The sequence below is a fragment of the Cuculus canorus genome, chromosome 3 (assembly GCF_017976375.1).
Source record: "Cuculus canorus isolate bCucCan1 chromosome 3, bCucCan1.pri, whole genome shotgun sequence".
Taxonomy (NCBI): domain Eukaryota; kingdom Metazoa; phylum Chordata; class Aves; order Cuculiformes; family Cuculidae; genus Cuculus; species Cuculus canorus.
The window spans coordinates 41,954,406-41,971,860 of NC_071403.1; the positions used below are offsets into that span (position 1 = coordinate 41,954,406).

Below are 17,455 nucleotides of genomic sequence, written 5' to 3' on the forward strand. Positions count from 1 at the left end.
GCAGAACAGAGGGGCAGAATCACCTCCCTCGACCTGCTGCTCACACATTTTTTGATGCAGCCCAGGATATATTTGGCCTTCTGGGCTGCGAGCACACATTGCCAACTCATGTTAGGCTTCCGATCAACCAGCACTCCCAAAGCTGTTCTTCTCAGGGCCACTCAATCCATTCTCCACCCAGCCTGTGTTTGTGTTTGTGTTTGGGATTGCCCTAACCCGGGTGCAGGACCTTGCATTTGGCCTTGTTGAACTTCATGAAGTTCACACGGACCCACGTCTAACGCCTGTCGAGGTCCCTCTGGATGGCATTCGTTCCCCCTACATCCTGACTGCACCACATACATATTTATTTATTTATATCTATTATTTTTTTCCTCTGAAAGTTATAATGAGAAATTATACTGAATGAGCTTATTATTTTATTGATCATTACAACTTCTCTTGTTCTCTTTTTAAAGCCAAGAAGTCCTGCGTCTTCCCCAAATGGTTACTCCTATTTGCCGTACTTCTATTTGCTCAGCTCTTGATCACTTCATGTGCTCGCAGAGGTGAGGAGCTCAGAACTGGGGGAAACTGAATCGAATGAATTCATGGCTGGTGGCCACTGAGGTTCTACAGAGGAAAGCTGTGATGACAGCAGTGAGAGCAGGAGCATGGAAAACAGACAGAAATGGGATGATGGCAACATGGAAACTGTGGAAAACAAAGAAAATGCATTTCAGTGGTCCACAACGGGGGCAAGGGCACCCTTCATGGGCTGGTGTGAAATATCACTATGTGCTCACTGGGTGAGAGGAAAAGAAAGCTCAGGGATGCAAAACCCAAATGCAGCGTAGCCTGGGAAGGTAAATGTGGAAAGGTGCTGTGTGTCCTCACTCTGCATGGCCCCCACCTTATTGTGCTTGCTGAGCCGTGCCCGGTGCCTGGAGCAGAATTTCCCACAAACACTGAAGCACAGGAATTTTAAATTTTTCTCTGACATGCAAATATTTCTCTGACATGCACTGTGGGTAATCATGAAAAACCTCTGGCCCTCGTCTGTCTTTTCCTTCCAGAAAATGCTGAGTGAAAAAAAAAAAAAAATAGGAAAAACCCCAAGGAAATGCTAAAGGGCATTTGAAATAGTTGCCAGAGTGCAGAGGTGTCAGACTTATTATCAGTCAAGGGTTATCTTTCTTTTTAAAGCAAATGTCTTTCTCTACAGTCAAACGAAGCTGTTGGAAAACGAATAAATAAATATTAAAAAAAAAAAAGAGAATAGTTGACCTAAATTATAAATAGCAACACGAACATCTGTGAAAGCTTTGTCCTTCTAGGATACCCAAGAGGTGCTGCTCAGCATTGTAGGTCATGGAACCATGTACTTAAAAACTGCTAAAGTGGCATTTTAGTCACATGAAAGACTGCAAATTAACAGTCTAGGAAAACAGTAAAACAATTGCTGCCTTGCAAGAGGCTCAAGGACAAGAAAGGAGTAACTACTGCTGCTGGGTTTGTGCATTTGTTTTTTCCTGTGGGTGGAAAGAAAAACAAATCTCTTCCTTGCAGTGACTTAATCTCTGTCATAGTGTCAAGTTGAAGCTGTGAACTGGAATAATTGGAGTTCCTCTTTCAAAGGGACAGGTAAACAGCATCTTTGGCTTTTGTCAGACCAATCTAGAAAGAGTTTTGCTCAGAATGTGAGAAACTGTGGATGATGAAGCTGCCTCTGACTGTGACCTTTCCTCAAGGCTGTTCATTCTTTCTGTAGGAAAAAAAGCAGCTTTGTAGAAAATACGGAAAACTCTTAGGCACATTTTTTCTGCTGGGGAGGAAAAGGATCTTTCATAAATGCTGCTTCCAGGATTGATATTTGTTGTCTTAGTTTTGAATTTAATGCAGAAGGGTTTTTTTGAAAATCAGAAGTTCATATTGTTCAGTGTTTGGAACAATTGGGCCCCTCATCGGGACCTCATCTCATCCCCCTATTTTGGATAATTTCTCAAAACACTGAACTTTGCAGAGCTCAAAAGCAGCTATTAAAACGTGTAAAACCGAGTCTAAGTAATAGAAGTTGCCTTTTTGTTATGAAAAAGGGGTGAGTTAAAATGAAATTACCATGGTGTTTTTTCTCTTGCATCTGCAGTGTAGGGAGCTTTACTCATCCTAATGCCCGTTTGAGGAGTGAAGACTCTGGCACACAGCTGCCTTAAGGTAATAAACTTATTTGAGGCAATTTCTTCAACTAGATACACTACATACAGTGGGTCTGACATGTTAAATATAAGTCCCACAGGACTCCAGACCACAATGCCAACATCTGGAAGTTATTCAGACCCATCTTAGTTGTTATTTTGATTACAGAGGTTAGAAGGCTCAAAAAGCTTTTATTCTGCCTGTTGATTTGCACAGTATAAAACTTCATCTTGACCTGCAACGTTGATCCCTCTGGACCCTCCTCCCTGCACCTACAGCAAGAGCTCTCTAAATTACAAGCAGAGGGCAGGCTAACAGCCAGGAGGTAGCAGGAGAGGTGAAATCCTTGCCATCAATCCTGGTCCTCAGCAGGATCAGGATGCTCTCAATGCATTACAGGTCTTAATCTGGGATCATAGGAAAGAGACTTTAAGGGCCCTATTTCCAGTTGCTCTAAGCATTTGAATGCAACATCTCCAAAAAAGGCATTTATCAGGAAAAATCTCATTCTCCGGCTAAATTCTCATGAGGAAAGTGGGCACAAAAACACTGAAGAGAAGGTGGCACAGCTGCTGCGTCACCTGCACTTCCGAAGCGTGGGCGCATCCACGCCTAGAGACCCATTACCAGCACGGGTTTGGTCCTCTGAAATTCAGCCAGCAACAACAGTCTGCACTGTGGCTTAGTCGGATGAGAACTGCACCCCAAACCTTTCTATTCAACCTCACAGATCTTTCTCCATCACTGATCTTATAAAGCTACTAAGTAGCCCAAACACAGTGATTCCACACTTAGGACTTCATTCCATGCTGGTAGCCCTTAACTAGCACGTTCACAAGTTGCATCAGCTACCTGCAGCATGGACACTGGGAGGCTCTCACAATGAACTTGCCCCAGGCCCCAGTGCCCGCCTAGCCTCTCCATGCTAGTTCCCAGTCGGGATGCACTCCCACAGGAGAAAAGTAATTTTATTTTGATAGGGCTATTCTACAGTTAGGGAGGAAAGGAAACAGTGAGGGCAAGAATGGCTAGAATAGGTGGGAAGGGAGAAGTGCAAGACAGTATTTCTGATGAACTCTTTTTGTCATGTATTTTAACATGGCATTTGCTCCTGGAACAATGCTAATTCTTCAGCGGTAGAGGGGATGCATTCTCCATCTTTCTCCTTTTTATTCATAACCAGAGCACTGCCATTGATTAAAAGATCTTACGTGCCAGCGGAAGGCAGATGACAATCTGCCTCTACTGCCAGGCATGGAGCCAATCTATACTTCTTTAATCCCTCCATTTATACTTTTAAAGAAAGCCAGTAAAAAAAGAAGGGATTTACTTCTGTAAGGGCCCTTAAGGGCTGGTTCAGCTGAAGCTTGATAATATAAAAAAAAAACCAGAAAAGATATTGATGTGATAAGCTATGGCCAGGTGCCCTTTCTGCTAAATTACACCTTAGTAAAAACACCATTAAGGAAGGAAGGAGCCTGCGGGAATTTTCTTATAGAATTCAACCTCACAACCTTTCTGGGAAACCAACAGTTTCTGTTCTCAACTGTTTATCTCATCCTCACCTCTTAAGGCCCTTCTCCGTTTGCCAAACACCCTCCTAGAGCCATTCAAAGATATCACACAGGCATCCTGCTTCTGCAGCACTCACATACTACTTTTTTTCAGCTCTGCATGTTCTTTTTTTTTTTTCTAATTCTGCACACCTTCATTTATAGGTGTTAAGTTCGCCAGTGCAGGGATGCTCATTGAGGACTTTGTTTTGTGCTCTTTACTTTGGCAGCGTTTAACAAATAATAGCATGCCTGAGTTACAGCGGCAGTGAGAATCAACACCGGATTTCTCAACCCCATTGCACTCGTACAGATAATGCTATGCTGTCATTTCACACTGAACATGCTAATTGTATTTTAAACAACTTTCAGCAGAATTTTTCTAATTTTAAATGTACCTGCCATTGCTTTCAAGATCCGCATTGGGAAAAACGTGCTTAATCAAAAAAAAAAAAAAGAAAAAAAAAGAAACGTCATGACAGATACATTCCTCACATTCGTGTGGAAGAGGCTCCTGCAAATCTTGTGTGCCACTGTTATACAGAAGGACTGTCAGACTCTTCTGCAGCTGCTCATTTTTCACTATTTGTAGCCATCAGCTATCTATTTGCAATTATATTAATCACAGGACTCACTGACACTTGCACGTCCTCTCCTTGCTTGTTTCGCTGAATTTAACACCTCCTAAAGATCACTAGGTGTTATACCTTACGAGGACTACACTGGATGGTATTCATACAGTCCAGCACGCAGGACCTAGCTTGGCTAGTCAGTCTCCCTTGATGTGACAAGCAGTTGATGCTGCATGTAAGCAGAAGGATCCTTCCTGAAGACCAATTCAGAGCAAGAAATAAACTACAGAAGTTTGCAACCATCTCTCCTCTGGTTCCAGGGGGAGCCCCACATTGTCCACCTTCCTGATTCCCTCTTTAATACAGTACCAACCAACTGCATGATCCACTGCGATTCATGTGTCTCATGCCTTACGTCCAGTACTGGAGAGAATGGATAGATGCTCTAAGCATTAATCCAAGAGTGAGCCCATCTGTGGTCTCGCTTTATCACTTATTTTCCAGGGGATGCAATGTAAGCACTAGCCTCTCCCCTCCCAGCACCCCAAACAGAACAACATTCCTCACACACATTACAGAGACATGCATAAGAGAGGCTGCAATGTGCAAAATCCATGCCTATGGGGCACCACAAAAAATACAAATCTTGGTTCATGGAACTGTACCTTAGCCCTCCTCAGCTGAAAGGCAATCACTGAGAATGGCCATTGTCGATGTGCAGGTTACTTTGACATGGCCCAGCCTGCAATGAAAGAGGATCATCTTGTGTTTGCAGGCTTACAGCAACACAGCTGTGTTTAAGTCCCCAGGTAGGACTTACAGATGCAACTCTAATAAAAAGCAGCTGCTTTACTACAATGAAATTCTTTTTCACCCCAATTTCTTTCTTGAATCCTAAAGTCATCCAGCTGCAATTTATTACCTCACCAAGGTGTTCAAGAGCAGGTTGGATGGGGCCTTGGGCAGCCTGATCTAGCAGGAGGTGTCCTTGCCCATGGCAAGGAATCTTTAAGGTCCCTTCCAACCCAAATGTTCTATGATTCTATGATTCAATATTTTCTGCTCTCATTTTCTAAACAAAAATCTAATTCCCATAAGTCTTCATCAGATCAAGAATTCTGACCCAGATAAAACTTCACGTTAGTCCATGCAGCTCTTCCCATGAGCAAAAATCATTAATGGAGTCCCACCTTAAATCTAAAACATCAAACCATACATTTATTCATAGAACAAAGATATGAAAGGATCAGCACCCTGAACAACGTGATGAAATTATATACCTAGGAACTATTTAATAATGTTGGGGAGATTTGCCCTGTGCCTGCATGGCCTCCCTCAGTCTCTCCTTCAGGCAGCTCAGCCTTTTGCTTCAAAGGCATCGGAGTTGCTTTAAAAATTTCCCATGCAGCACTGATATGGGGGCATTTATATGTGGGGATATTTCAGCATTTTAATTGAAAGTCAAACTAAACTGTAAAGCAGCCTGGGCCCACTCAGCGCCAAACCGGGGTTAGGGTAGAACTACAGATCTTCTGCCTTTGATGGCTGACAGGAACCCACGTGTTCCTCCCACCGTGACACAGACAGGATTCCCTCGCATTTCAGGAGGAATATAGAAGGTGCTCTCTTATCTTTACAAGAACTCCAATTATATCTGACATCAGATGTACACCACTAAGTCACAGAGCAGTCCTTGTGTGAAACACTAATGAGGTGACGACTAGACCTGAACAGCAGTACGATTTGCTTATACAGAACAGACATACAGTGGAGGGAAAGAAAGAGAAAAATTAGGAAAAAAATACAAAGAGAACAACTTTCTTTCAATTCAATTGATGAGAACAAAGGATGCAGAAACACAGTGGTGTGGCTCTGACCACTGCTATAGCAGGTGCATAAGTGAAGAAATACAGGGGGTTGGATGGATACGTCTCCAGTGGGCTTTCCGGGTCCTAAATCAGAGGAAGAAGTTTGTGTCTGACTGCACTTGTATTTGGTGAAAGAACAATGGCATAGTGGAAACTAAAAACAGTTACCACCTCTTGGAGTTGCAGAAGGTACAAGTTAAATATCGCACAACTTTTTTATTCAACTATTAATTCATCCACTGTTGTAAGATTACTTTCAACAGTAGGCATAGTGAGGGTAAGCAAGACTCCGTCTTGTGGAGTCACAGGAATAAGTGAATTCAACAGTCAAAGCAGCTGTTTACAATGATACTATCCCTGTTTGGTGCACCTTCAGAAAAAGACTTCATGATTTCAGGTATAGAGTCTGCTGCCAAGCCACAGTATTCATTTATGTCCTAGAAAGCCTTAGTGCTAAAAATAAAAATAAAACACACTGCTCTTACTGATTGCTTATTTTTGAAGTGGTTAAGTACAAAAACCTCTCATCAGCTCTGGTGATGACTGCATGCACCAAGTGACTGGCCTTTTAAAAAATAAATCTGTGAAAGTTCTGAAAGATCAAAAATCTTTGATTGATTAGATTTCATAAATCCCATAGCTCTAGGGAGTCCTCCAAAATTGTTTATGAGGAAGAGAAATAACAAAGCATAATTTAAACATCAAGGACAACAGTGTAATATGGCTTCTAAGTTGTTAAATCTTGGATCAATCTGCTGGTAGATCCCAGGAAGATGTGAGTGTTCAGGATGTTGCATTATTCACCCACAGCGAAGAGATTAAATTTTTTGAACAAATCCCCCTCTGGTGGTTAAAGAAGAAATTAACATTTCTTTTTTCTGACCTGTTGACTCAGTCAGCATTTTATAATAGACTGTTCAAGCCTTACTAAATAAATACTCTGTTAAAAATCAGATGGGTGCAGGAAGCCTGGTACTATTGTGTACATTCCATAATGGCTACTTGTAATTTGGAATTAAAAAAAAAAAAAAAAAGCCAAAAATGCTGTGCTACTACTTTCAAAAGTAAATTTGTGCTCCAAACACTGTTTAGGAAAAGAAGTCTCAACACAGTTTCACTGCTGACAGAAGTTTGCAAACCCACAACCAGAATTTTGCTCCTAAGATGTCTGCCCCAGAAAGCCCATGGGAAGGCCTGTACAGAATGGTCAACTGGATATTTGGAGACCAATTATGTTCATCTTGTTATCAAAATCGAGCTCAATGGTATTCGAATCACTTGACTCTGGAATGGAATACAAGACCTTTTAAAACAAAGCATACAGCATATGACAGGTAAACTTGTTTTTCTGTCAGACTACAAATTCACTGGAGAGCACTCACATTCTGTTACTCAGCTTACTCTTCGCAGAAATTAGGATCCACGCACAATACAAATGACAGTTTCCAGCAATCCAGGTTTGCTATCCTTCAAAAACAAACAGAAGAAAAATCTTCCACCCATTGAACCAACAACTCCTTTTCATATCTGTTATAGTTTCACAGAAAGATATAAATTAGACTTGACTTTACTAACCTGGACTCTTACTTGTTACAGGTTAAAACTGACATTATAATAAAGCTGACAGGGAACGTCGGACATGGAAGTATACCTGCGATGGTCAATCCTTATTTTTAAGGTAATGGGTATAGGAAATAAATAAACTTAACAATACTAGCACAGTCTTTCAAAGTGGTTTGGTTTTTTTTTTAATTTAAAAACTTGGTCAAACAAGATGAATATTTACAAAACATTGAGCCTTTCAATTCTGTTATCAAAATCTGCTGAACACAGTACACACAAAACAAAGCAGAATATTATACAAATCTAAAATATAATATTAATAAAATTCATGTGATTGATAATAATAAAAACTACACCATTTCCCGAGTAGGAAAGATAAAATATGAAACCAGCACAGCTTCTTGGATATGCAGACTTCCAATGGATTCATTAGAGACAGCCGCTGGCTAGGAATCTAACAGTCTAGTACTTGATGCTAGGTCAAACCTGTGGCTCAACTCTTGAATGTAAACAGTACATACAAAATTTACAGGTATTTTCAAAGGCCTGTTCTTTGTCTTCACAAAGATGTTATAATTAACTCAATACAACTGATGCAATCTCTCTGTGTAGGACTGTTTCTGTATAAGGGCTTAACTTGTCTGCCCAAAAGACAGGAAGAATTTAATTCTGTTGGACAAAATGAATAGAAAAATTTAATAAAGCAGAACCCAAATTTTAAAAGCCCATTTTTTATCAGGCTACATGCACTGCATGTCCTTTCATATCACAGACAGAAAGAAAGGAAAATCCAGATGATTCAATCCAGGATAAGGAGCAGGATACTGTAGATTCTTCAGAAGATCACTCAGTGCTTTCAAAGAAAGGCAGCATACACACTCCTCTAGTGTCTGATATAAACAGGTAAGAAGACTGGCATGCACAGAGCTGGACAGTTTCATTATGCAAAAGAAATCTGTACTTGGTTCTCCTTCCTTTTACACAGCATACCAGATTTCAGATCCAATGATGTTTCACCTTGATCACTAACAGAAGGAAACCCTCACATCAAGGCCAACCAAACACTTAATTTCACTGTGTAACTGGCAAAGCAACATTAACAGGCACTTGGCTAGGCTGTTGTGCTGGAGATCCATTGTTGAGAGGCTGTTGTGGAACAGCAGCTGGTTCCATCTTGCTGATGTGTGTTATGAAGCGCAACCGAAGTTTCAAAGCTGGTCTTAAATTACAAATTATTTTCTCAACCTGTTAAAAAAGAAGACTGAAATGCATTTTCGAGAACAGGAGTACTTTAACATGCCACTACTGTACACAAACATCGCATTAGCAAAATGAAAACAGGAAAAAGTATACAGTCATACTTATGTCAATATTTTGTTTACCATACTAACTTTAGGACCTCTTGTGATAACTAACCTTAAAAATTCCCTCCCTGGTATAACAGTTGTGCACCAAAGCTTTGCAAAACAGTTCACACAACTGACACTTCAAAAAATGTATACTGTTATAAAATAAACTTAAATTGGGTTAACGATATTTCACTGAACATGGATGCATTCCTGCTTCCGGCACTTATCAAGTTACACTAATGAATCAGAAATTAGACAAAAACTTAAAAGACAGATTGAAATGAGGAAAAGTTATGAAACATCCAATAGCTTTATTTCTAGTCATTGCTTTAAAAATAGTACCCTCAAGCTACTATCTTAAATTTCAGACGACAGAAATTGATATTGAAAAGATACCTAGTCTATCGCATCTGAACTTTTGAATGTGTGGAAGTGCATCAACTTCCTAATTTGCATGCAGAGACCAGTCAACTCTTAACCGTTTTGGTTTATTGCTACCCATGAAAATAATTCATAAAGAGATTAAATTTCTATACGGGAAGAAAGATAATTAAAGTATTGATATCTACTCTTTACTTACTTGGTCTTTCACACTGTCACCTGTAAACATATACTTCATATGATATAGGAAGTCACATATAGGATCCATGTAGTTCAGGTGTGAGCTGTACCGATCTGCATTCAGTAGCATCTCATAGAATGCCACTCCAATCTGTTTCCAAAGACACAAAAAGCACCCCAAAGGAAAACAGGTTTCAAAATGCTTTAGAGTAGAAATACAGTCACAGTCTAATAAATATATGTATTGCTTTTAAAGTATCTGTGTTTCCTAACTACTTATTTTCTTACAAGGACAAATGGGCAGGTCTAATTCATTCCACTATGCTTAATTAAATGATCCCATTTTCCCAAGTTAACTGCCAGTGAGTGCAATGATGGTATTTTGGTACTTGCTACACAATGCTTAAACATAATTGACTGCAATATGGTTTGAGTAAGCACCCACAAAACTTGCAACAGTAGACCTTAATAAATAACTAGATAAAGTTCAGCACAAGATTTGAGTCTTCTAGAGAGAGAAAATACTGTTTACTCTGTACATTCAGCTTGTACGTAGACTCCAGCAAGGTCTTTAGCAAATGCATACAGCACATTTTAATGATTTAATCATTCTCTATGAAAAGCTTACAACTACAAGTGTTTGAATATACCTATTAAGGAAGCGTTGCGTGCCTATTACCATTTAAAGATGGCAATGTGCAACTTGAACTTTGTGCTTGGACATTTAAGCCACAAGATAGTTGCTGCCTACTCTGAGGGTAGCAACTCCTCATGATTTCCTCACACTGAAATCCATTCCTCGCAAAGAAATAGGAGTGGTATGGAAACAGTAAGAAGCATGGAAAGATGACAGCTTTTTAACTTTTCTTGTATTTTGATTCAATACAGACAATGCAGGCATAGATAAAATTTCCTTCCTGACAGAGGAAGGAAGAAACCAGTCAAAGCAATACTTACTAGCAATTTATAGCATTATAAAGGAATCTATAAAATTATACTGATCCATGCCTAAACAGTACTTACTATTACTCTCCAGTACTTTCATTAAAGCACTGCTTAATTTCAAAAATTTTTTGAGTTACTTTTATTGTAGCTTTAAGAAAACAAAAGCGTTCCTGAATAACACATATGTATTTTTTTGTTTCATACTTCCAAAGTACACTTAAAAAGAACCAGAAGAAAGCCGTAGCTCAGGGGTAAAAATGAAGGAAATATGCAAATAAATATACAGAAGCTACCATGTGATTGTGTCACTACATGATACAGTTTCTTACAGTATCCTGTATTCACGATTTATCCAAAAACATGGAAACAAGTTACGGAACTCTTTCCCCACTGCATATGCATCTTTACAATTTTTGACTTCTTCACAAAACAATGCATGCAACCTTGGTATTTTAGAAAGAACTGGAGTTGGGGAGAGTTGCAGCACAGGAACTAATGAGGACTTAAGAAGGTTAAGAGTGATGTCCCCAGGACAGACACTAGTAACTGGGGATGAAAAAGTAATCAGTAGTGTTGCTAAGACCTATATGTTATGTTGTTCAGACTAGATGGAGACAAGATGCATACTTGACACAAAGGCTTTGTGTATATTTACCTACAGCACAGACATCTAAAGACCTAGGATTCCCAACCCAAGTTAAGCTCTTCTTTCTAGAACAGTCTCTACTACCTGCTGTTTTTCAGCTCGCCTGCCTACCAGCCGGCTCCATCTTTCACCTTCCCTACCCTTATCTGCACTGATATGAATGCAAAAAACCAGCTAGTGCTCCTCAATTCTCACTATTCACCTCTTCCATACTTCCTTTGCCTGCACAACAGCTTTTAAAACAGACAGTAAGTCTAATGCATATGCTGCACGCACTTTTGAGAACTGAGGAAAGCATGTATTGCTTGTTCTTTTTGAGGGTGTATTTCCTTCCTTTTTTGTTTTTATTTTAAAAAGGCTGACAAGATTTCAGTTAACTGGGTAGCTGAATTCTGAATCAGCAATTCAGACCCTAGAAAATACTGTTTAATTTCTACAGACTTTCATTCTGAATGCTTATCAGAGATCTTTATCAGATTCTGCTTTTTAGTATAATTGCACAGTTAAAATAATACATAGCTTATAAAGTAGAACAAGCGCTACACTTTACCTCTATCATGCATCGTGTCCTCTCCTGTTGGAACCGTTGTAGAAAAGGACCGACAAGGTGGTAAACATAGAGTAACTGGAACTCCGTTTTCACTATGGGTATCAATACTTCTGTGAGAAACCTGTAGGATTTCAAGACACTTACTACTTCAACTGGAATTTTTCTTTTTCCCTTCTTTCCCTTACTCCAAATTCTAGCCAAAACATCACATTTTCTCTCACAGACCTGGACTTTCTTTTTAGAAAATACAGTGTAATTATGCAAACTTTAGTTATTTCAATTACTAGTTATTTCAGTGAAGCTCTAGAACGTTTCCAGGCATTATTACTGGACTAGATCAGGCAACAATTCTAAGCTCTGTTAGAGGCAATGGTTTAAGAAAAATCAAAATTAATGAAAGCATAAAAAGCTAATCAAGATTAAAAAAAGGCTCATTAAAGCCAGTGACACTCTAGAGGAAAGCCCCAAAGCTTACAGAAAACAAGAGCTATGTCAGTGGAAGCGAGAGCTGGAATAAAACTTCTGATTTACCTGGGGAGTTTTGGAGCTCCCCTATACATATTTGCTGGTGTAAGTGCTACAGCTACAGCTTTGTTATCTACAAAATGTATGGAATTTAAAAGACAAATCAAATCAAATATCATTACACCTACTTAGGAATGAGAGAAAGCTGTCCAATGCTAGAATGATGCCAGACAGCATGTGCCAAAGCCAATGTGTAGCTACAACTCATCTCAGAGTAAGATTGGTGACATGCGGTGAAGTCAAACAGCTGGAATGGGTAACCAACCCACTCTGTCTCTGATGTCAAGCTGGGACTGTTGATAACACTCACAATGCGATCATGGAGAACAATCCAGTATGGCTCCTGGAAAAAGAAACAGAAAGTTAGAATTGCTGCTGAAAAGAACACCATGTAAGACAGTACTTGCTCATCCCCTTCTGCTACTATTGCATTTCTAAGATGTTTTCAACTACATGGTATTTTATAACCCTGCCTGACAAACAGGAAATTTAAGCAGCACAACACAGAAAGCACCCATGTTAGTGGATGTGGCACACTCGAGTCTGTGGCATTATCAGAATATATTTCATGAATCTAATTATTTAAAGTTCTCCAGCAGAAGCAGAAAAGAAGTAAAAAAACCTTAATGGAAAGAGACTGAGAGTCTTCTGAGTTTTCTGATTACAGCCACAAACAGACCCCAAATCCACAATGCAAACAGGAAACAAAAAAAAGGTACAAAAGCCAAAGAATATAGATGAAGATGCAATAATAATAAGAAGCATTATAAAAATAATAAGGATTAAATCCATATTGGCTTACTTTCAAGAAAAGGAGACATTCTATTGCCAAAGAAAAGTTACAAGGAAAGGATAATTGTTGCTTATGTGAGCAACAGATACATAAAATCAAAATTATTCAGGCAGTCCTGGTCAGCTACCAAGAGTCATTATATTTAGAAGATAAAAGGTTTTTCCTGATACACGAACTCTAATACAGCATATATTTGCCTTAACAATTTCAGGCACATCTCATTTACATGGTTTAAAGAGGTATAGGTCATGAAAGTGTAAGCATTAATAGAATGCTTACATTCTATAAGGGTTCTGCAGCAGAACTACACGTGTGGCATTTAACTCGCTTTAAATAAGAGTGACTTACTACTTTTCACCCTAGCCTCAAAACATAATAGAAAAACAGAAACCCGGGTCAATTCTTCCATGCTGGAGGAGGAGATTTTTCTCAAACATGCAAGCAGCCTTCTGAACAGCTCTCTGTGGAATCTACAACATTGGCTATCACACTGCAAACTGCAGAAGTTTCTACAACATACAATAGAAAGATTATAAAACTTACATAGAAGAAGTTATTTTTTGTTTACTTTAAAATACAACTTATTGACTCACTGGTAAGGCTGTGATAATTAGTCCAATTGCATTCATCCAAGCTGTGATATTCTCTCTAGGCACCAGGGGCTGACTAGAGACAGAGAAAAAGAAAACTAAAACTCTGAAATTCACAATCACAATTTGTGCTTCTGGCACAACTAAAGGCAGGGTTTATTTAGGCAAAGAACATTTCTCAAGTTGAGAGAACTTTACACATGCAGATATTTAGGAAAGCAAACAGACGGAACACACAGAATCACTACAAGAATACAAGGTCCTTTCTTTCAGTTCAGTACTTTTACCAGTGGCTGAGCAAGAAAGAGAGCTAAGGGGTCAAACTTAACACATCATGACAAAAGGCTAGCCCTGGCACATCACTCTGTTTCCAAGTACTTCTGATTTTACATTTGTATCAGGAGGATTATGAGTCCTGCTGAATGCTTCCTTTCCCTTTCCTTTATTTTGAAAGATGCTGTGATATTAACTGATGAAATGCTCTCCCCCCAGCACAGCTACAAGGAGAACTGACTTTTTCTAGCCTCTGTGCCACTGAACCCACTGGACAAGTTTTGTGCCTGTGCAAGGTCTTCCCTCTGCCTTTTAAGGGAATCGTGCTGAATTAACTGTTCCTGAAGCACACAAAATCCACCGCAGCACAGAAATTCAACATGATTTTTCTGATTGATCCTTATAGCCTCATTCATTCATCCTCTGAAAATACTTCATATAAAACTTAAAAGTATTTATATTTGTTTAAAAATTTATAATAACCTAAGAAAATGGGTATGGCAGACTACCTTAGTAATCTGTATAATAATATTAAGTATTATATATTGCAGAACACAGTTTCTGAGAGCCAACATACCTCTTCAGCACAACATTCAGTAGTGCATTGCCCACATCCTCCCCTGGTACAGCCAGAGCCATGAGTTCAACACAGGTAACATGGAGTGCATGGGCAGCTGGGTTAGGAAACTCATTGAATCTCCAGTCACAATTCGGAAAGGGACCAGGTGATTTGCCTGCCATAGGTGACAAGGATTAAGGAAAAAAAAGCTGCCCAACACTGGATAACGTAAGCAGCACACTACTTAAAAATATATGTATATACCACACAGGAAATGAAAGATAAGTTACTGAGAACAATTAAACAACCACATTTCCTAAAAATAAGACACAGACAAAAGTATAAACATAAGGCAATGATACTCAATCACTGAAAGACTGCATGGATGCATAGCTATAAATATACTACACACACAAAGTCATTTGCCCAAGTTAAGTGGTGTTGGAACAAAACACCACCAATCGCCTCATTCACCATCTGCTTCCAGGCTAAGAAGACAAAAATAAAAAGAATTTTCTACTATGCATAATCTGAAACCATTAATTTCTTCAGCATATGATTGTTTAGCAGACTTCTGGGGGCCGCTTTATGCAAAATAAGCACCTACTTAGTCTCTGAAAATATTCCACTTTCCCAATCAAGACTAACTCATTTAAGCTACATACAGAAAAGATCTTCAAATGCACTGTTAAAATTTGCTTAAAAGCAGGGTTTAATACAATTTTAAGCTTTCTTTAGAGAGACCTAATAAACTTGACTCAAGTTACACAAAAAAGAAAGATAACCTTGAGAAGAGGAGTGAAGGAAGACACATAACATCATGCAAATTGGTCAACTCGTGTAAAGCTGACCCAGAAAGAAGACAACTTCCAGGAAGATCCACTAACACTATTCTCTAGAACATAGCCACATGGGTTGGCTAGCTATGTCCACAGAAACTTAAATCAGCTGTAGTCACAACTGTAATAACTAATAAAAGGCAGCAATTAAGAAAATGTAGGTTTGTGTTAGAAATAGAACTTACAGTTTTTCCCTCCTAAAAAATAGATACTCAGCAGTTGCTAATACCACATATATCAACCTGCAATTAGATGCAGATAGGTATATACCATCTTAAATATGGCACTGCTTTCAGTATTTTATTCTTAGTAATATTGATAATAGGATTAGAAAAAAAGTAACCTCATTTTCTACATTTAAAAAAAATACTTATGCTCTGTACTAAGCTGATTTTATGTGGCAATTAAATTCAGAATGCATAAACATCACTACTTGTATTCATAAGGGATGCATTAAACAGTGAAATACTTGTACAGTAGTACCACTTTGTTTTCACTGTATCTTTCACAATGTTTTTACTAGCGCAGCACAGTCCCTGTGTAGAATAATAAAGTACACTGAAGTAATCTAATATGAATTTAGACTCATACATGCAGCTAAATAAAGATTCCAAGCTTTATTTCATATCTGAATAGACAGAAATTGAACTTCATATTTTTATGAAATCAAGCTATAAGACATTGGCACAGCTCATTTAATGCAAACTTTAAGAAGGATATTGTCTACTAGTCTTCCAATGAGCTTGCAATAGTAAGCATCATCAGGGACCCACGGATTTTCTTCTCGGGCATTCATAGCATATTTGAGATAAGTATCACTTAGACACCAGCCTAGTGGGCGATTATCTTTGAGAGAGCCAATTATGGCATGAACAAGTTTTCTCTTGAGGTTTGTGCGTTCTCTGAGATGCCTCTCATAATAGTGAAGAGTGTTGTACAGGTAAGTCACTGGACGGTCTGCCGAAAAGAAAAAGAAAATAACAAAAAAGAGAAATAAATTCTAGCATTGCTATTATGTTTATGTTGGCAAACAAAATTAAATTCAAGAGCTCTACAAGTTTAAATTTTCTGTATCTAAGAACAATGCACATGGAACGGATTCATGTTCCACATTTCACTATGCTCCACAACTCTGATCTTTCTTTGTCGTGTACAAAACTTAAATGCGTGTACAGGAGGACAGAACTCAAGTAAAGAAAGTCAGCATTACTGACAGCTCATCTCTTGATGATAATACTAATACATTTGTAAGTAACTTGTCTAAATAATCTCTATATATAAAGGTATTTAATGAGAAGAATTCAAGTCACAGTAAAGAAAGAATACCATAAATTGCCTGGGTGTAGCATAGTAATGGCATCTATACAAAAATTTAAAATAAACGTGTATACAAAACCAGGTTCAGTTATTTGGATCTTAAAGAAGAACATATGGAGGAACTGGTTTTTAGCTGTTTCAGTCTTGGTAACTGAAAGTTTGTTAGGACACAGGTCCAGGTACAAACTCCTAGATGGGAATGAAAGGGAGAGGTGTGAAGAAAGCATGAGTTGGCAAGAGTTACCTGAAAAAAAGCAAGTTCACTGCTAGTAGGCTGAAATTCACTAAATAGGGATTGTACTTCTCTGTGGAAATTTACACAGGGCTTACAGAATAGGATAAGATTGAAATGCTGATGCGCTAGTAGGTGAAAATTATGAATGAAGGAAATGAAGGGGAATAGAATGATTGCAACAGGAATAAAAATGTGCATTCATAGATAACTTACCATGGAATTTGTATAAACCCCCCAGATGATCCAATAAAGTTTCGAGCGATTTGGACACTGGAAGCAATTCCAGAAATCTATGGATTACAATGTCAAACACTGGCAGAAAGCGCAGACATACATTTCCAAAATAAATTGGTAGGTATTGGGGCTGGATCTGAACCGGAGGATTGACTTGTTCTGCCAAACCTTCAAAATACAACTTTTCAGCATATTTCTAGAGGGAAAGAAATCCAACAAAATAAATAAACAAATTCTTTCCTTAAAAGCAGTACATTAATCATTCAACATCTACATCACTTTAAAAAGACACTTCATAACCCTCATTA

General features: G+C 38.6%; 1 protein-coding gene across 2 annotated transcripts in view; it reads right to left on the bottom strand.

Moving 5' to 3' along the window:
- Positions 1-7,531: 7,531 nt before the first annotated feature.
- MED23 (mediator complex subunit 23) overlaps positions 7,532-17,455 on the bottom strand; it is a 40,204-nt gene continuing 30,280 nt past the window's right edge. Inside the window, exons 23-30 of one of the 2 annotated variants that reach the window (XM_054062692.1) lie at positions 17,127-17,343; positions 16,082-16,318; positions 14,541-14,706; positions 13,694-13,766; positions 12,436-12,650; positions 11,783-11,903; positions 9,661-9,792; positions 7,532-8,976 (exon numbers count right to left, since the gene is read on the bottom strand). In XM_054062692.1, the coding sequence (XP_053918667.1) occupies positions 8,803-8,976; positions 9,661-9,792; positions 11,783-11,903; positions 12,436-12,650; positions 13,694-13,766; positions 14,541-14,706; positions 16,082-16,318; positions 17,127-17,343 (1,335 nt within the window). In that variant the 3' untranslated portion in view covers positions 7,532-8,802. The remainder of the gene's footprint in view (positions 8,977-9,660; positions 9,793-11,782; positions 11,904-12,435; positions 12,651-13,693; positions 13,767-14,540; positions 14,707-16,081; positions 16,319-17,126; positions 17,344-17,455) is intronic. The other variant, XM_054062693.1, reaches the window with a different exon arrangement.